At 39.5% G+C, this 20542-nt stretch overlaps 2 protein-coding genes across 2 annotated transcripts in view; both read left to right on the top strand.

The window, feature by feature from the left end:
• The first annotated feature begins 218 nt into the window (after positions 1–218).
• vamp5 (vesicle-associated membrane protein 5) lies at positions 219–15127 on the top strand. The gene is made up of 3 exons (XM_038281980.1): positions 219–483; positions 9751–9894; positions 14353–15127. The coding sequence occupies exons 1-3, from the start codon at positions 481–483 to the stop codon at positions 14491–14493; spliced, it is 288 nt and encodes a 95-aa protein (XP_038137908.1). The 5' UTR covers positions 219–480; the 3' UTR covers positions 14494–15127.
• Positions 15128–19060: 3933 nt separating this feature from the next.
• The window catches only part of gcn1 (GCN1 activator of EIF2AK4), a 59633-nt gene continuing 58151 nt past the window's right edge, over positions 19061–20542 (top strand). Inside the window, exon 1 of the mRNA XM_038282001.1 lies at positions 19061–19112. Coding sequence (XP_038137929.1) covers positions 19092–19112 — 21 coding nt within the window. The 5' untranslated portion in view covers positions 19061–19091. The remainder of the gene's footprint in view (positions 19113–20542) is intronic.

The raw sequence follows: 20542 nt of genomic DNA, 5'->3' as shown, positions 1-20542 counted from the left end.
TAAATAAATAGATTTGTTCGACTGGACTGAATTTTTGCTAATATATTTTCCAAAATGTCTGCGTTTTTTCTGTGTTTTTAAAAGCCTTTACGCTTGTTGGTGTTCACATGATGTCATTAATGTGTGCGCAGAATATAAACCCTGAACATTTGCATGTTGCTAAAGTGAAAGGCTTGTAAAGGTCGAGCTGTTGAGCGGAGTTAGTCCGGAAATTCCCCCGAAGTGGCAGATTTCCGGGAATCCCGTGAACGCCTCATCGTCCCGCAGCTGAGCTCAGAGCGAAAGTTGGAGAGAAGTGACAGAAAGCAGCAGATCAGCAGAGGAAGAGACGCTCGTAGAAGTTTCTCTCACTTTTATCATTTCAGGGTTTCATTTCTGCAAGCAGGAGCAGAATGTCGCCTTTCCTGTTTGCATAAAATACAGTTTAGTCGAGCTTTGAAAGCCTGAGACGCAGTGACGGACAGACTGGGACCAGCAGACATGGTGAGTCTGGGGGTGTGTGGATCTGGGCTTAGGTTACTTGGTTGAAGGGGAAACCAGCTGGGATTTACTGGGCAGAAAATGGTGCCTAAATGTTTTTATGGCTTCCTTTATTCTGGTCAAAGTCCTTCATGCAGACTGAGCAGGACAAGGTCACCTTAATCAGCTATTATTCACTGACATTTCAATCAAAACACCCCTAAAACAGCAGTTTTTATACAGTATATATTGTTTTTTTTACAATAAAAACAGAAAAATATGTAATTGTAAAAGCTATGCAGTATTTGTTTATTTAACCCCTTCAATTAAGTCCTCGGTCATTAGAAATAATAATAAACAAACAAAAAAACAAGTAAAGAAGCCTGATGGAGCTCTTTAACTAAAATGCTTTGAGGAAAACGCTGCATTCAGGTGTTTCTGAAATGTTCAGTCAGATTTCTGCACCTATTGATGGTGTGTTGGTGAAATGTTCACCAGCGAGGTGCTCAATGAGTCTGAGACTGCTTTGTTTGACTGTCTTTAAAACCAAAACTAAATATCAATATTTAAATTTACTGAATCAGTAGTAAATCATTGTCATTTATTTCCGTTTCTAGTTATTTGAATAATATAATGTATAATCCGTTTAATGATTGCCAGTGTAAAGAGGGAGAGGTGTAGAAGGAGGAGCAGAGGAGAGGTGTGAGCAAAGTGAAAGGTCAGGAAAAACCTGATATGAAAACAGAATAACAGCAAAGAAAAACATTTAATTCAGTGGATAATTTTCCATGTATCATAGAAGTCATTTTGGCACAAAAAAGAGAAAAGTTATTTCATGAAAACTGATTCAAAGGTTTCCATGAAATGAGTTGATTTAAAAGCTTTAATTGGTTGGAATATTCTTCTAAAAATGCTGCTTTTTGCTCTGCTTGTTGGGTTTTTGGCTCACGTATCGAATGCGATGCATTAGTGAACGATGGAGTCAGTCATTAGCAAAACGCACTGAACAAGTTTAAAAAATGTGTAGAAATCAATTAAATGAATCTTGTTCTATCAGACAGCTCTCTTGGGTTAGGGGTCATAGAACCGCCCCTGGTTACAGTGGAAAGCTGCAGCCAATGAAATGCAGGTAGATGGGAGAAAATAATAATCTATCATTTATTTAATGGTGCAGTTTGCTGAATAAACTCTGAAACAGACTGACTGCTGAAGTGTTGGTTCCTATTGCAAAGTTACACTAAAAGACTTCAAAAGATGGAGGAAAATTAGCTGTTAATATGGGCTGATGACATCATTACTCTGCTGCTGCAGAGCTGTTTGGATCAGGTATCAAGGCCACAGGTGAGGTTTGGGCAGGAAGGGCAAAGAGGAGGGGCAGGGTTGCTGCACTTTGACCAATGAAGCTGCTTCAGGTGCTCCAGGAGCAGAGGAGATTGCTTTATAGCTCTGTCTTAAACAGGCTTCCCCAAAGTTGGCTGCTGTCCTGCTGGTTTTAGAGGTTTCCCTGCTTTAGCACAGCTGATTCTGATGATTTCAGTGTAAATCAGCTGGAGCAGGGAAACAGGTCAAACCTGCAGGACAGCGGCCCTCCAGGTCCCACTATGGGGATGCCTGCTCTAAAGAGAAAATATATCGGTAAAGACCTGCTATGTTAAACCTTTGGAGATTAGAAAACAACAACAGGAAACCAGGAACAAGTTATGTGCAGGGGCGGAGCTAGATGGGGGGCCATGGCCACCTTTAGCCGATCATTGACCACCCCTAACGTTTTTTCCCTCTAATACAGATGGTGGCAGCAGCAATACTCTCAATATTTAAATTGTTCATATATATATATATACAATTAGTTGACAACAAAAACAGTTTATTTCTGCACGTCAGTTTACTAATATTAAAGATAAGCAAATAATTCATGCTCTTTTCAGAACTAGATGTTGTCTTATGGGGTAAAGACATTCAGTGAAATTACAGATAAAAAAAAATATTTTCATAAAAACGTATTAATCAATTTATTGATTGCTTGACTTTATTGGTCTCACAGTGGAGAAATTGACATTATTTCAATATTAGTACATGTAAATATCAATTTTATGCAGAATGATTATTGATAAAATTTAGCCTGACGTAGTCCTACTCAATTCTAGTCAGAATGAGTCTGATGCTGCTCCATAGAGCTGTGATTATGGGGCGTGTTTCGAACGAACCAGGAAAAAAATGCCTCTGCACTCAATTGGATAGACCTACAACCAATAAGAGCAACGGAGTGCGTGACGTATGTTAAGCGACGCATAGTTGTTGGCAACAAAATTCAAAGCGTGCAGTTGCACGCCTAGAATAAGAAGATGAGCCTTGATCGCGTTTCTCTGTTCCTCTTTTAAAATTAATTTGAATCTACTCACCTCAACTCTCCAGCGGCAGCCATTGTTGTTGTCACTCAAGCGCGCTTTGGTCACGTGGTTGATTACGTTACTGTTGATCATCTGTCCATCATCGCATAAAGCCCGCCCTGACAATTTGATTGGATCGCCAGATATTGTGCGAGCATACTCGCGCTACTATGGAGCAATGCCAGACCGAACTTCCCGACCTCAAACCTTGTGGGCGGGACTAAGTTCGGAATGGCACCCAGGCTAGATAACAGTAGGTAAATGATGACAATGGAAAACTTGTGTGCCTATTTCTAAGCAAAGGCTGTAGGAAAGAATAGTTTTTTATTTATAAAACATGAATGTTTTGCTCGTTAATTTTCCCGTTGGATCAGTCTAGATTGACCCTGAAGTTCTGGCTCCGCTTCCAGCCACCCCTCAGCGTACGCTGGTTACTACCATGGGCCCCCTTATAAAGACGTTCTGGCTACGCCTCTGCTTCTCTGGATTTCATTTACCTCTGAATGTAGACTATAGGCCCATTCATACCTCACGTAAAAGACGGATACGGATACGTGTGGAGTGTTTCATACGTTCTAACCGTCGATTTCGTCCGTACTTTGACACGAAAATTGGGAGCTTATGCTTACGGACGAAACGGATCAATACGGAGCAATACTACCGGAAACGGTGGGGGCGCTATTGAGTTTTTAGTACAAAATGTCAACAAAATCACAAAGAAGGTTAGAATTCTGGGCTTTAAACAATGGCGGGATTCGAGGAATGACTGTCGACTGATATTCAATGGCCTGACGTTCCACCGTCGATCTCGTTTTTTACTTTTCTTTCGCTTACGGAGCAAATGCAACAGAATCAGGTCTTGGACCATCGCCATGTTTTGATCAATGACGAATCATTGGCGCCCAGCACTGCCACCTAGAGGAAATACGGGTTATTGCGCACCTCAACGGACGGAGGTATGAAGGAGTCAACGGATAGAACGTACGGACAGAAATACGGACGTGCAGGCCAAACGTGAGGTATGAATGGGCCTTAAGGGTGTGATTTTTATGATCTGATTTCCCTCTGAGCTTCTCGGCTCAAAAAAATCTATTTTCATTCTGATTATGTCATTGAGCAGGCTATAGCTTCAGCCTGCAGGGCTTCCTTAAAGAAACAGGTCTGCATTTTAAATCTCTGTAGCTACAAGGTCACTACAGGTGATGATGGACATAAATGTAAGTTGTATTTTCATGGAGCGCTCAAGTTCTCACCAGCATCTCTGGACCTCTCTACCACCCCTACTTAGAAACACGGACTCACTTCTCCATTTCAAATCACAACTCAAAACTTATGTTTAAAATGGCCTATTCTTTGTATTTTTTTATTTCTTTCTTTTTTTTTTATTGTTTTTAATGTGTTTTGACATTGTTATATGGAGGACCAATCCTGCCATGATTAAAAATACAGAAATAAATTAATTACTTAATAATATAACATTTCTTGAAAAAGTAGGTAATAATAGGAATTTGTGTGCCATTAAATGTGACAAAATAATAAAAATAAGATGCTGTACATTTTTTAAATTATGTCAAGATTAGGGATGCACGATATTGGGATTTTGGCCGATATCCGATATGCCGATATTTTAAAACTCATGTAGCCGATAACCGATATCGATACCGATGTTAAAGCTGGACAAAAATAAGTAGTCATTGAAAATAGCAGTTTTGTTATCCATTTCTGACACTTTGAAAAATAATATACTCAAATATATTTTCATATGCTGATATCAAACTGATTTTTAAAAACGCGGTATCGATCTATTTTACTTTCAAAATATCGTGAAATTTCATCGTTCTGTTACAAACTCTCGTGATATTTTGCAAATTCTTGTGAGATTTTGTTAGTAAAATAGATCGATACCGCGTCAATATATCAACATATAAAAATATGGCAACATTTGGTGAATTTTCGGGGGATTTCGTAGCATAACGATGACATATAGCAATATTTCATTAGTAAAAGAGATTGATATGGTGTTTTTAAATGGCAATATATCAGCATATGAAGATATTGGGATATTTTAATGTATCAATAATTTTTCCGTCGTCTTTAGAAGTTTTTAAGTCTGTAAAAAAGAAGTTTTTGAAGAAGAAGAAGTAGTATTAAATTTTTTTTTTTTTAGACTTTAAAAACTCAGAAGCTGATCAAATATCGGGTTAAATATCGGTGGGGTGGCCGATGTCCGATATTCAGTTTTAAGGCCGATACCGATAGGGGGCCGATTATATCGTGCATCCCTAGTCAAGATTGGTCCTCCATATATTTCTACCATTGTGTTTTTATCTTTGTACGGTGACCTTGAGAGTCCACAAAGGCACCTTGGAAATAAAATGTATTGTTTAAATGTATTAACTTTTCTAAATGACAAACAGAAAAATAAATCTGTAAAAGTTTGTTTTGGTTTCTGTTACAGTTTCAGACTGTGGAACCGGTTTACAGCCACTTATCTTATATGGATCCTGTCCATGCAAATATAGAGGGAGGGCGAAGGAACATGAACTTTGATGTCATAAGAGGAATCACTAAAGTATTTCACTTTCTTTAATAAGTAAAAAGAAAAGCGTGTTTTGAGTAACAAACCAAACCTAAAGTCTGACTGATTTTAGAAAAGTCTGTCTGAAGGCTTTAAATCGGCCGTAACCATAAACCATCCTGCGTCACATCTTCGACTTCCTGGTTACAAACCAAGTTTAAACTGGTTTGACCAGCTTTACTGGTGTAGACATGAGGGAGGGAGGAGAGGAAGGATGGGAGGAAAGCACCGGCTTCAGTTCCTGTGTTAATTGAGCTTTAAACAACACTATTGTTTGGCTGCTAAGAAGGTTCTCTGATCAGGGATAAATCACTCAGCAGCAGAGGATGACGACGGAGATGATGACGACGACGATGATGATGATGATATCAGAGGCGCCGTTTAGAGAAGCACAGTAAATCCATTCGATGCCGAGTGTGTCGCTGTGTTTCCTCTTCCTATTATCTTGTCAGATGCTGATTTCCTGTCGTGGCTCAGAGGCCAACGTGAGCGAGAAAATAGCTGTGAGGTTCAGGCCTGGTTGAACATCCTGCTGATCGGATGCTTTCCTTCATCCTAGAAGACGTTTCCTGTAGCTTCTCTTCTGGCAACTTTCATTTCTCACTCATGTTTTTTTTTTTACGGAAAATAACAAAACAAACTAACAAAGAAACTATTGAAACAAACATTTCAAGATCAGAAAGTCCATTTAGCCTTTAAAAATAAAAGAAAAAAATATATACACACCCCTTCATGCTTCACGAAATCAGCTGGATTACAGATTATTCCAAAACAGCTGAGAGTGTTTTAGTATTCAGACCTGCAGACAGACCGGGGTCACCCAAGGACACCTTTCTAATCCATCTGCCTCAAGGCTGATTTATACTTGGAAACCAGGTCGTCTGCGTATATGTTGCAGTGAACAAAAAGCCGTCCCCTCCACAGACACTCCGCTGCACCTCTCCCAAATAGGCCGGCTTGTTTTGTTTTTATGACCGAAATTGCGGGAAACGACTCGTGAAGTTTGACCCGCTAGAAGAGCGAGGTGCACGAGAACGCTGGGACCCTTTTTCCACCTGGATCTCCGCTCTTTTTGGCCCTCATGTACCTCCGTCGTCGGACTAAACTCGCCCCCACTTCCTCGCCGCCTCGGCCGTATCTAGACCCACAGTGTGTAGCTCAGACCACGCTTCAATATTGAGCATAAATCAAAACTGTCTGCATCAAGCTCACTGCAACACACTGCTGTAAGAGTATAAACAGGAAGCGAGGTAGGAGGGCAAAATAGGTTTAGCGCCACCGCAGCACGGGAGGAGAATTACGCCCAGGAGCAAATGGATAAAAATAGACCGGAGGAAAAAAAAAACATGAATCGATTCTCTTGCGGACGAATCGATGCATCGGATCGTCGGCTGTTGGATCGATGCATCGATACAAAACGATTATTATTTACACCCCTAAGGGTGACCCAGACGCGTCTATGGACGCACTAATGAGCTGATGGGGGGACGGATTGGGTAGTGACAGGGACACCGCATCACTGCAGGCCGGCTGGAATATGGCAGCAGGTGTAACAGCGAACTAGTGATGGAGGAAACACGTATATTCAAATGTTAGTTCTGCTAATTTAATGCAGCTTCATCACACTGACTGAAAATCACAGGTTGGGAAAAAAAAATGGGCGGTCCTCTTTAAAATAGTTTTATTGGCTGGATGGAATTAATTTTTATTATTTTTATGTTTTACAATCTTGGTATAATTCCTCCTTTAAGTGGATCGCTCTGTCAGCTAAAGTCATATTTTACTGTCTCTATTCTCAAATTAACGATTAATCGATTACTAATACAGTTGACGATTATTTCAATAATCTATTAATCCGATTACCTGTTTCAGCCCTAATATATATATATATATTTATTTTACAATAAAATAACTTAAAAATATCTAAGAAAGGATTGCTTTTTTTCTTATTTCCATTTACAAAACTTGTTCTTTTTTTTGTAAAAATAAAATATATAACCAGCCTTTCACTCTACTCCTGCAGCTGCATGATGCTGCCACCGCTGTGCTTTACAGTAAGGGTAATGCTAACTAGCTGATGGTTATCCATGAAAGGAGAATTTATTTCAAATCAGCTCTTCTTTCTTTCGCCGGGTTGGGGATCTTAGTTTTGTCTCGATCAGACGACCTTTTGAAACCTTTTAGCAAAAATAAAAGCAGGTCATCCGATGCCTTTCAGCGAAACATTAAAAACACATGAATTCATTTCAGTTTATTTCTATAGCACCAATTCACATCAAGTGATCTCAAGACGCTTTACAGTTCAACCAGATCATCCAGTCAGATTGATTAAAAGTTTTCTATCTAAGGAAAACCAGCTGATTGCATCGACTCATTGACTCTTCAGCAATCCCTCACACTAAGCATGCTTGTAGCGACAGTGGAGAGGAAAAACTCCCTTTGAACAGGAAGAAACCTCCAGCAGAACCAGGCTCAGTGTGAGCGGCCATCTGCTGAGGCCCACTGGGGTTCAAGGAGACAGAAGCAGACATGGAAAAAGAAGCATAGATACAAAAGGCAACTGTCAACCAGCTCCACAGGCGGCCCCGTCCAGGAAACACACAGCCAGGCAGACGAGCTCCGAGCCAGCTCCCATGTCAGAGGATGAAGAGAGCACATCCAGTTAGTCACAGTCAGAGAAACAGGACTACACTGGAAAACAGGCCAAGCTCCAACATCTAGAAACAAAGGTGTTGATGGCAGCAGCACAGCTGATATTTCTCTCCAGGATGGAGTCACAGCCAAACAGGAACAGACCAGATGAAGCTACTATGAGAAAAAGCAGAGAGAGCAGAATGTTAGAGATTGAACTAACAGATTAGTGGGAGAATAGAGATAGAATGATGGAAAAGGGGTCCCTATGTCCTCCAGCAGTCTAAGCCTATAGCAGCAGAACTATAGAGATAGCTCAGGATAACCTGAGCCACTCTAACTAGAAGCTTTATCAAAAAGGAAAGTTTTAAGCCTAGCCTTAAAAGTAGACATTAATATTGATATACTGGTTGATCTGTAAAATCAAATAATTGTTGCATTGGTCATATTTTAGTTATTTATTTGCAAACATTTTAAACTATAATCTGTGATATTAAAACTGAAAAAATTCGTATTGATTTTAGGGATGCGCGATATTGGGATTTTGGGCGATATCCGATATGCCGATATTTTAAAACTCATGTAGCCGATAACCGATATTGATACCGATGTTAAAGCTGGACAAAAATAAGTAGTCATTGAAAATAGCAGTTTTGTTATCCATTTCTGACACTTTGAAAAATAATATACTCAAATATATTTTCATATGCTGATATCAAATTGATTTTTAAAAACGCGATATCGATCTATTTTACTTTCAAAATCTCGTGAAATTTCATCGTTCTGTTACAAACTCTCGTGATATTTTGCAAATTCTTGTGAGATTTTGTTAGTAAAATAGATCGATACCGCGTCAATATATCAACATATAAAAATATGGCAACATTTGGTGAATTTTCGGGGGATTTCGTAGCATAACGATGACATATAGCAATATTTCATGAGTAAAAGAGATTGATATGGTGTTTTTAAATGGCAATATATCAGCATATGAAGATATTGGGATATTTTAATGTATCAATATTTTTTCCCTCGTCTTTAGAAGTTTTTAAGTCTGTAAAAAAGAAGTTTTTGAGGAAGAAGAAGTAGTAGTATTTTATATATTTTTTTTAGACTTTAGAAACTCAGAAGCTGATCAAATATCGGGTTAAATATCGGTGGGGTGGCCGATGTCCAATATTCAGTTTTAAGGCCGATACCGATAGGGGGCCGATTATATCGTGCATCCCAAATTTATTTATTCTTTTCTTGTTAAAATAAGTTTGTATGCCTTTTTTTTGTCTTCTTAGTGTTGAATATTTTCCTGGGAATCAATCACTATTATGGTGACAGAAAAGGTCCATCCAGGAGAGAAGAACAGAACATGGCTACGGCAAGCCTGTGGAGACAAATCACCCAAAGCTCAAAGCTGCGATTGCTGCTGCAACAAAATATTAAGCTATAATGGAAATGTTAATAACACACTGGAATTAAAACATCTTTTAAGAATAAAAATCTTAAAATCTATTTTAGAAAAGCCAGTAAGACTAAAATGTGAAGGATTTAGTGAATCTGACTTTCATCACAGATCTTAAATCATAGAGTAAACATCTAATCAGTCTTCCCATAAACTCTCTGCTTGCATCATCTAAAAAATACAAACGTCCTTTTCTACGGCTACAGAATAAATTCCCATGTTTGTCTGATGTGTTCCAGGAGAACGGGAAGAACCGCCTGCAGCAGACGCAGGAGGAGGTGGAGGAGGTGAAGGGGATCATGATGGACAACCTGAACAAAGCGGAGGAGAGATCCGGAAAACTGAACGACCTGGAGCAGCAGGCTGAAGATCTGCTGGAGAAGGTAGCTGTGGAAGGGGGCAGCTCAGGAGGTTCATAGTCATTTTATATTATCTATAAATAAGCTGTAGGTGGAGCTGGGGGGGGGGAACAAATGTAGAATTTCCATCCTGATTGTGTTAGATGGTGCTAAGTTTAGAAAGGTATTTCCTTTTGTTTGCTGAGATAAACGGAGCAGGCTGGTCTCCCTGGGTACGGCAGAGAGGTTCCAGGACATGCCACAAGGCCGGCGTACGTCCGGGGGTCGGCAGGCGGGTCACGTCATTCAGTGTGCAGGGGGGGGATTTACCATTAGGCAATACTAGCAGTTGCCTGGGGCCCCAAGCTCCTGGGGGCCCCATAAAACTGTGTTTACATGTATGGGTAACACAACTATTCCTTATTTTTGCACATTAATTATGTTTTTTTAACAAAATCCTTTTGCTAAAATGCCATCAGAACGCTGGTAATATTAAGTGTGTCTCAGCCCCCCCCTTCAGTGTCCACCATATTGGATCAGTCCATTTGCTGCACATGTTCAGAAAGGTCCAAACAGACAGCAGCAAACCATTTGAAAACAAACCATGCAAAGAGCAGTGTTGCCAACTTAGCGCTTTAGTCGCTATATTTAGCCACTTTTCAGACCCCTCTAGCACTTTGATTTCTAAAAAGCTCCTAGCGCCAAATCTAGAGACTTTTTTCTGCTACTGGAGACTTTGGAGACAACATCTAAAAGCAGCGAACTCTGCTCTCCAGAGCGAGTAGATTGGTAACCCCGCCTCCTGCTCTCCTCTATCTTGTCTGCTGTCATGATTCATGCAGCTATTATTTCATCCAAATGAAAAATGGAGAACAGATAAGCAGATCATGGCTTGTCTACAGTGAAAAGAAGGACTGGGTTATTTACTTTGGCCTTTTTGGAAACACAGGAAGGAGCAATCAGCTAAGTGAGCTTAGTGCTTGGAAAAAATCTTTAATTCCTTTAGAGACAGCATGAAAAGTCAGCTGAGTACAAAACATAGAGAGGAAAACAAGAAGAAAAGGGACAAGAAGAGAGGGACACAACCTAGAACAGATAATGGATGTCTATTCTATAAAAAAATCTGTATGTATATAATGGGGTGTTTTATGTGTTGGCTTCTCAGTTCAGCGGGCCCCCTGCCTGTCTTTGCCTAGGGGCACAAATTTCCTAAATCCGCCCCTGGGTGTGTGTGTTTGCTGTTCCCCTGGAAGAGGAAGCGATCCGCTGCAAGGCACCAGCACCTCCATGTGGAGGATGTTTAACCCCTGATCTGCTGATGTTCAGATAAGCCACGCCCCCCTCTGCTGCTCAGCCTCACTCTCTGCATTTAAGCTCTAAACCCACAAAAGTAGGAAACACAAAATATCCTAATTCCCCAAGATTGTAATCACACTGATGGGTTAAAGGTGGGGCAGATGGTACTGGTTATGCCACTCTTGGCCACGCCCTTTGGGGTCTATTGGCACCGCCCACTTAGGTGGCTTATTTTTTGGGGCTCATATTGTGGAGTGGGTCGCACTTTAAAGAAGGTTTATTTGTAACACCAGATTAGGTATTAATTTTAGAAATGTTCTGCATTTATTGCACTTCAGAGAGCAGCCCCAGGAATTCAGTCTGTTTTTTATTTTCTGATTATGTGTTTTATAAAGAAACCTACGGAAGAGGATTAGGGCCACTGGAAAAAAAAAACAGTTAACTGATTTTTAAATTTTATTTCAGTTTAGTAGGAGAAAAAAGTCAGAATTCTGAGATTAAAGTCAGAATTCTGACTTTAATCTCAGAATTCTGACTTTTTTTCTCAGAATTCTGACTTTTTTCCTCAGAATTCTGACTTTTTTCCTCAGAATTCTGACTTTAATCTCAGAATTCTGACTTTTTTTCCTCAGAATTCTGACTTTAATCTCAGAATTCTGACTTTTTTTCGTCAGAATTCTGACTTTTTTCCTCAGAATTCTGACTTTAATCTCAGAATTCTGACTTTTTTTCCTCAGAATTCTGACTTTAATCTCAGAATTCTGACTTTTTTTCCTCAGAATTCTGACTTTAATCTCAGAATTCTGACTTTTTTTCCTCAGAATTCTGACTTTAATCTCAGAATTCTGACTTTTTTTCTCAGAATTCTGACTTTTTTCCTCAGAATTCTGACTTTTTTCCTCAGAATTCTGACTTTAATCTCAGAATTCTGACTTTTTTTCCTCAGAATTCTGACTTTAATCTCAGAATTCTGATTTTTTTTCGTCAGAATTCTGACTTTTTTCCTCAGAATTCTGACTTTAATCTCAGAATTCTGACTTTTTTTCCTCAGAATTCTGACTTTAATCTCAGAATTCTGACTTTTTTTCCTCAGAATTCTGACTTTAATCTCAGAATTCTGACTTTTTTACGTCAGAATTCTGACTTTTTTCCTCAGAATTCTGACTTTAATCTCAGAATTCTGACTTTTTTTCCTCAGAATTCTGACTTTAATCTCAGAATTCTGACTTTTTTTCCTCAGAATTCTGACTTTAATCTCAGAATTCTGACTTTTTTTCCTCAGAATTCTGACTTTAATCTCAGAATTCTGACTTTTTTTCTCAAAATTCTGACTTTAATCTCAGAATTCTGACTTTTTTTCTCAAAATTCTGACTTTAATCTCAGAATTCTGACTTTTTTTTCTCAGAATTCTGTCCTTAATCTCCTACCAAACTGAAATAAAATGTAAAAATCAGTTAACTTTTTTTTTTCTCCGCTGGCCCTAATCCTCTTCCGTAAAAAACAGATTTTTACAGCCTCATAAATAAATAAATGTCAACATCTAAGTTAATAAGTAAACCTTCCAGCTGTTTGATAAAAAAAGCAGAAAATCAAATTTGTTTCAGTTTAAATAAAAAGTTGCATTAAATAATGATTTCACGAGTTTCCCTTTACTGTTGTGTCCTGTTTACTCTGCTCTGACGTTCAAACTGGCCTCAGATGTGCAGAGTCGGCCTGTTTGTTGTGACACCAGCTGATCTTTTGTCCCCAGAGGGAAAGAAAATCTCTAAGAGGCCAAATTATTTATTTATTTTTTACCACACTGTGCTTTCTTTCCCGTCCAGCCTCCAGCTTGGAGCAGGACTCGTGTTACCCGGGACTCTCTGCTTCCCTCTCAGGCTTTTATGAACAAGTTTGATAAACATCAGCATAAAACTGATTAAATGCAATAATTTAAGCAGAAAGCAGGAGCTGCAGAGGTTGGAGACGACTTATTCAGCAGCTGGCTGTCTCTGCAGAGTGTCCTCATAACCGAGTTGAAGCCCAGTTGTATTTTATTCCATAAAAGTCGATTGAGGCCAGAAATGTTTCCTCCCCTTGTTTGTCCGTTCCAAAAAGCCTCGTGATGGTTGACTCTGTTCCTGTTGAATATAAACACAGTGCCTGCAGTGACTGCATCTGCTCCCCCTGAAAAGCTGTGACACAGATCTGCAGTGTGGGAACCACATGATCCCAGCCGTGAACTCAGCAGTCATGATGGCGTGCGTTTTTAAGCTATCAATCCATTATTTAAGCGGCGGGATGCTCTATAGACAAAGTTCATCTTTTAAAATCCAGGGACAGATGTGCAGGGGTGGATTTAGGAAATATGGGGCCCTAGGCAGAGACAGGCCGGGGGCCCACTGAATTAAGAAGACAACACATAAAACAGCCCATTCTCCAGATAGAGAAATGTTAATAGAATAGACATCCATTCTCTGTTCTAGGTTGTGTCCCTCTCTTCTTGTCCCTTTTCTTCTTCTTGTTTGTCTCTAAAGGAATGAAAGATTTTTTCCAAGCACTAAGCTCACTTAGCTGATTGCTCCTTCCTGTGTTTCCAAAAAGGCCAAAGTAAATAACCCAGTCCTTCTTTTCACTGTAGACAAGCCATGATCTGCTTATCTGTTCTCCATTTTTCATTTGGATGAAATAATAGCTGCATGAATCATGACAGCAGACAAGATAGAGGAGAGCAGGAGGCGGGGTTACCAATCTACTTGCTCTGGAGAGCAGAGTTCGCTGCTTTTAGATGTTGTCTCCAAAGTCTCCAGTAGCAGAAAAAAGTCTCTAGATTTGGCGCTAGGAGCTTTTTAGAAATCAAAGTGCTAGAGGGGTCTGAAAAGTGGCTAAATATAGCGACTAAAGCGCTAAGTTGGCAACACTGCTCTTTGCATGGTTTGTTTTTAAATGGTTTGCTGAGACTAACTTAATATTGTAAGTGTTCTGGTGGCATTTTAGCGAAAGGAATTTGATCAAAACATAATTGATGTAAACAGAGTTTTATGGGGCCCCCAAGAACTTGGGGGCCTAGTCAACTGCCTAGTATTGCCTAATGGTAAATCTCCCCCTTCAGACCAGGACAGGAGGAAATGTCTTTAAAAATAGTCTATTTTCTCACCTCTGATATCACTTGGATGAATTGTTTGTGTGACCAAACGTATTTCAACATGTTTTTTTCTGTTTTCCAGGGGAAAGTTTTTGAGAAAAAAACACACAAAGTGAAGCAGCAGAAATTTTTGGAAAACAAGAGGATGAAAATCGTGGTTGCCGCCGTGGGAGTGGGGATCGGACTCATCATTGTGGGAATTATAATCTTTTTCTCCGTGTAAGAATGAATGATCCGAAGCTGCTCGACAGCTGAAAACAAAAAGGAATTGAGCTGAAGGACAGTAAATGAGTGGAGGTCCAGGAAACGACCAGCTCTCTGACTGGGACTGCTGCAAAATATGTGATATTATTAGGCTATAAGATATCTAAGGAAACGTCCCCCCCCTCCTTCATATCTTCTCTTGATGTGGTACAATTCATCGCTTGCTTGGATCCCAGTTTAAACTTTCCACACATGTCTTTGCAGACAATCGAAGCCTCCTGCTCTTTCTTGGAATTGTTTTAGGAGGGATTCAGCAGAACTCTGAGGCGGCCATATTTGTGTGCATGTTGTGCAAATGAAAAGGAGGACGTCTGATGTTAAAGTCCAGCTGTTAAAAAATGCTTTCATATTAAATATCCCTCTTCTTTGATCTATGGTTACGTTTATTTTCAGTTTCTGATTTTAAAGAAATATCTTTAATATAAATGTTGGTTATAATAGTCAAATTAGGATTGTATTTCTATGTAAAGATTTTTATAAAATGTATAATTGAAAAGAATTGCGATAAACAGCACCCCCTGGTGGCTGATGTTGGTAAACATAGATAAAGCCTGAATTCATGACCATAAAACTTTCTGTTTGGTGCCAAGCAATCATGTCGGTCTCTTTACTGATATTCTTATGAGGAAATGTCAAATATGCTCAAAGCTGAAAGATTCTGGATTAGAAAGTTCAACAAAGTGGGAAATTCTCGGCTCTGTCTGATAGCTCATGCTGCGGAGAGAGCTGCAGTGCCTGTATTGGTGGGATTAAACGTGTTTATGTTGTTCCTGTGAAGATCAGATCTGTTTCTGCTTGCAGAGTAAAAAAAAAAAAAAGACTGTTTATGTCCTGCATGGTCATGGAGCTGACAGCAAACATTGTTTCCTGTTGAAACAACGACCCTGCTGATGAAGTTAGACGTGTTTTCCAACTAAAAGTAAAAAAAAAAAACAATCCACTGGACACTCTACTAATTCAGTGAAAGGATGGAGTCGGAGTAAAAACAAATCCCTGCCCATGAGAACGCCCGTGGCTGGAAGTTGGAGGACATTTAGCTGCCATTCGGCGGCTTTTGGCTGGGAAGCGCCATTTTGAATTGCTGCTACTGTAGTCCCAGTTTATAGCTGGTATAATCTTTTTGTGACAAAACTTGTTGGCAGCTTTATGCAAGCTCTGCCCTGGTGGTAGCATCATTCTGTAGCACTCTCCTCTCTGCTAGAGGTGGACAGATCGATTCTAGGATCGATATTTACGCTGCTATTGATATTGAACAATATTCGTTTAATAAGATTGATAATTTATATTCTCTCCTCCATGCACTTAACTGCAGCAGATTCACCAGTCTCCCCAGTCTGTGTTACAGTGCTTTACTCTTCTCCCCTTCCCCTCTGGTCACCGGCTTAGTGCTCAGGCTCAGGCCCGGAGAGGGAACGAAGCACCTTCTGGCTATTCTAATGCGGTAAATGAAACAACGGCAAGCTGTATGGTTTGTAAAAAGCTGGTTAAATGCAGTGAAAACACAACAAGTTTGTATAAGCACATGAAAAACCATGAGCAAAAAAACGTCGAGCTACCAGAACAGAGAGAGGAGATGAAACTTTGCTCTTTGCCTGGACAGACCCTCGACCCCCAGACAGATGTCGCTGATAGAGGCCTTTCAGACCTCCAGAGAATATCCAGGTACAGTGGGGAGAACAAGTATTTGATACACTGTTGATTTTTCAGGTTTTCCCACGTGCAAAGCTTGTAGAAGACTGTAATTTTTATCATAGGTACTCTTCAACTGTGAGTGATGGAATCTAAAACAAAAATCCAGAAAAATACAATGAATGATTTTCAAATAATTAACTTCGATTTTATTGTGTGAAATAAGTATTTGACCATCTATCACCAGTAAGAATTGTGGCTCTCACAGACATGTTAGTTCTTCTTTAAGAAGCCCTCCTGTTCTCCACTCACTACCTGTATTAACTGCACCTGTTTGAACTCGTTACCTGTATAAAAGACACCTGTCCACACACTCAATCAATCACACTCCAGCATCTCCACAAGGCCCAAGACCAGAGAGCTGTGTAAGGACATCAGGGATAAAATTGTAGACCTGCACAAGGCTGGGATGGGCTACAGGACAATAGGCAAGCAGCTTGGTGAGAAGGCAACAACAGTTGGTGCAATTATTAGAAAATGGAAGAAATACAAAATAACGGAAAATCTCCCTCGGTCTGGGGCGCCATGCAAGATCTCACCTCGTGGAGCATCATTGATCTTGAGGAAGGTGAGGAATGAGCCCAGAACTACACGGCAGGACCTGGTCGATGACCTGAATAGAGCTGGGACCACAGTCTGAAAGAAAACAATCAGTAACACTCTACGCCGTCAAGGATTAAAATCCTGCAGTGCGCGCAATGTGCCCTTCATCAAGCCAACGCATGTCAAAGCACGTCAAAGCCCGGAGGAATGGGAGAAGATCATGTGGTCTGATGAGACTAAAATAGAACTTTTTGGTTTAAACTCCACTCGTCATGTTTGGAGGAAGAAGAATGATGAGTACAACCCCGAGAACACCATCCCAACCGTGAAGCATGGCGGTGGAAACATCTTTCTTTGGGGATGCTTTTCTTCAAAGGGGACAGGACGACTGCACCATATTGTGGGAAGGATGGATGGGGCCATGTATCGTGAGATTTTGGCCAACAACCTCCTTCCCTCAGTAAGAGCACTTAAGATGGGTCGTGGCTGGGTCTTCCAGCATGATAACGACCCAAAACACACAGCCAGGGCAACTAAAGAGTGGCTCTGTAGGAAACATCTTAAGGTCCTGGAGTGGCCTAGCCAGTCTCCAGACCTGAATCCAATAGAAAATCTTTGGAGGGAGCTTAAAGTCCGTGTGGCCCAGTGACAGCCCTGAAACCTGAAGGCTCTGAAGGAGATCTGTATGGAGGAGTGGGCCAAAATCCCTGCTGCAGTGTGTGCAAACCTGGTCAAGAACTACAGGAAACGTCTGATCTCTGTAATTGCAAACAAAGGTTTCTGTACCAAATATTAACTTTCATTGTTCTGGTGTATCAAATACTTATTTCACACAATAAAATAGAAGTTAATTATTTAAAAATCATACATTGAATTTTTCTGGATTTTTGTTTTAGATTCCATCACTCAAAGTTGAAGAGTACCACCTATGATAAAAAAAATTACAGTCTTCTACAAGCTTTGCAAGTGGGAAAACCTGAAAAATCAACAGTGTATCAAATACTTGTTCTCCCCACTGTAGATAGGAGTGATCCCCTTCAGATTAACTATCAAAGTAGATATTATGTATCATATGACATTGGAGCCCACTCAGAAAAAGTAAGACCTTGAACCAATACATTCATCCCCCTTAAATATGTTATCTAAGTGGGCTAACATTAACTAATCCAGGGAAATAGAGAATTAAAGCAACAAGCAAGTGTGTACAATGGAAAAACAATTACATAAGGATCGAAATATATAGGTGGTAGATTAGGGGAAAAAACACTATGAACAGAACATTATTAATATTATTATTCAACCGTAACAAGTAAATAAAGATCACAAAAACATGAAAGGTCAACAGTCCCACGATACATCAAGTTTAAATGTAAAAAGTATCGGATCGTATCAATATCGGAAATACTGACCCTGTAATTACTTGGTATCGTATTTTCTATCTGACTGACACACTAAACCTACGGAAGAGGATTATGTCCACTGGAAAAAAAAAAAAAACCGTTGACAGATTTTTAAATTTTATTTCAGTTCAATATGGGAAAAAAGTCCGAATTCTGAGATGTTAAACTTAAATAAAATTTAAAAATCAGTTAACATTTTTTTCCCAGTGGCCCTAATCCTCTTCCGTACTAAACTGTGTTTAAAAACGTAAATGTCAACATGATGCATCTGCTAAAAGAAAAAATGTCTCATCTTTGTAGTTTATCATTGAAATGATCAAGAATTTTGGAGCAGCCTAAAAGGAATAGGAACGTTTCAGCTGTTGCATTTTTTTATTTAAATTATCTGAATTAAAGTTAATTTCAAATTGACTCTTAGTTTACTTAATGTTTTTACTCTACTTATTGTTTTAAAAATATGATTTAAAATCCTACTCCTCCAGCATCCTCATTCACATTTTCCCATAAATTTTGACGTTATGATAAATGTTTACATTATTTATAGAATGCATCTAAAAATAAATATATTTTTAATTTAAACATAGATATGAAATAATAAAATATAACCTACAAAAATTTAAAGTATGTCATTTTACTAGGTCATCATATCAAGTAAACTGCCTGTAGTGTCTATAAATGGCCAGCAGGTGTCAGTATTCTGTAAGGCAGATGCCTCATTAACTCATCACTATTAAAATAAAATAGATTTAAAAAAATAAAATGTCCGTATAATATATAAACACAGACGATCTGCTCCTCATGCCACAACTTTAGGTTATGAAAACGTGAAACTTGACCCAAAAAAAAAAAAACAGCGGAAAAGGGGAGCGGTGGCAGTTTTGACCCGGAAGTGACGTCAACAAGTCCTTCCTGCAACAAGACCGGCATGATGGCGTCGGACACGCAGGTTTGTGGGGTTAACTGTTTAAATTCAGGCTAAAATGTTTGAAGGGGGTCCGTCCGGTTCAGCGGAGAGCAGCAGTGTAATAAACGTCTCTGGAGGCTTTGGTCATTTTCGTGGCTAACGGAGAACCGGCGGCAGAAGTTAGCAGCGGCTAGCTAGCATGCTGCTAGCTGGAGGCTAGCTGTAGCCTCATTACTGCTGCCAGCATGACTGCTGCTGCCTGATCACAGCTGCGGGCCGATTACTCTGCTTCCTGCTCCTCATAACAACATTACCGGAACAGAAATGATCGGATTTTACGCTGCATTCACAGAAGTCACAATAGAGTAAAATAAATAAGCAGGTTTATGGAGGGAGGGAGCGAAGTGACGCCTTCCAGAACTACAAAAGGTTCTGGAGGGGAGTCCAGCTCAGAGGAAACAGGACCGGGAATCAAACCTGCGACCTTTTTCTTTTTGTTGTTTTGATGGCCTTTTTTCCCCCCACGTTTCCCTGAAAAGTTGCGTTTGTTCTATAAACAAACAAAAGTCTTAAAACAACCTGTTGATCATTAAAAGCATCTCTAGAGGGCTTTCAAAAGTAACACAAGTTTATTTTTGTTTTGTTCTATTCTGATATTTACATCGGAAATCGATTTTGATTAGGGCTGCAACTAACGATTACTTTGCAAATTGATAATTAATAATCAGATAGCTAAAGGTTCTTTAAAGAAAACTTTTTTACTAAAATAAACCAAACTGAAGCTTTTGACAGGAGAAAAAGATCATCTTAAATACAAAATGTTTACATATATTTTTTTTTTACAATGTTGGTATAATTGCTGCTTTAAGTGGGCCACCCTGTCTGCTAAAGGCATGTTTCACAGTCTCTATACTCAATTGATTACATAATTAACTGATGATTATTTTAATAATCGAATAATTGATTCAGCCAAGAGATAAATTAGCCTGCATCTAAAACCACTGATCTCTAAAATCAGGATCATGATCAGTTTCCACCAAGCTGGTTCCTCGTCTAACTCGGGTCTACGTGATAAAATACAAAAGTGTTCTTAAAACATTTAGGTCAATTAGACATTAACATATAATAAGCTCATAATTAATCTGACATCATATTTTACAAATTAAAAAACTGGCAGGGAGTCAGACACAGCACTGCTGATGCAGAGCGCTGTGATCACTCCTCTGAAACTGCTTATTAATGCCTAAATTAACTTAAAACGTAGAAACCTGCAGGCAGAATATGTTTGATTTTATCATCCTGGTGCCTGCAGTTTGGATTACGTACGTGAAAAACGCAAACCTCTACTTCCAGCCGCCATGAACAGTAGCGGAAAACCCTGAAGAGGCGACAGGGCCAGAGGCAGCTGGGTCTGAGTGGATCAAACAGAGAAATAATATTTGAAGGCAGGATGGTAATCTGCTTTCAAATAT

Source organism: Cyprinodon tularosa, unplaced genomic scaffold, assembly GCF_016077235.1.
Source record: "Cyprinodon tularosa strain WSP-4 unplaced genomic scaffold, ASM1607723v1 ctg178, whole genome shotgun sequence".
Taxonomy (NCBI): Eukaryota; Metazoa; Chordata; class Actinopteri; order Cyprinodontiformes; family Cyprinodontidae; genus Cyprinodon; species Cyprinodon tularosa.
The sequence above is the reverse complement of the archived record's forward strand: the minus strand, read 5'-3'. Positions and strand labels throughout refer to the sequence as shown.

Bases quoted from the DNA above. Each gene is read 5' to 3' on its own strand.
- vamp5 (XM_038281980.1), top strand. The intron at 9,895-14,352 runs GTAGCTGTGGAA...TCTGTTTTCCAG, and splicing joins CTGAAGATCTGCTGGAGAAG to GGGAAAGTTTTTGAGAAAAA.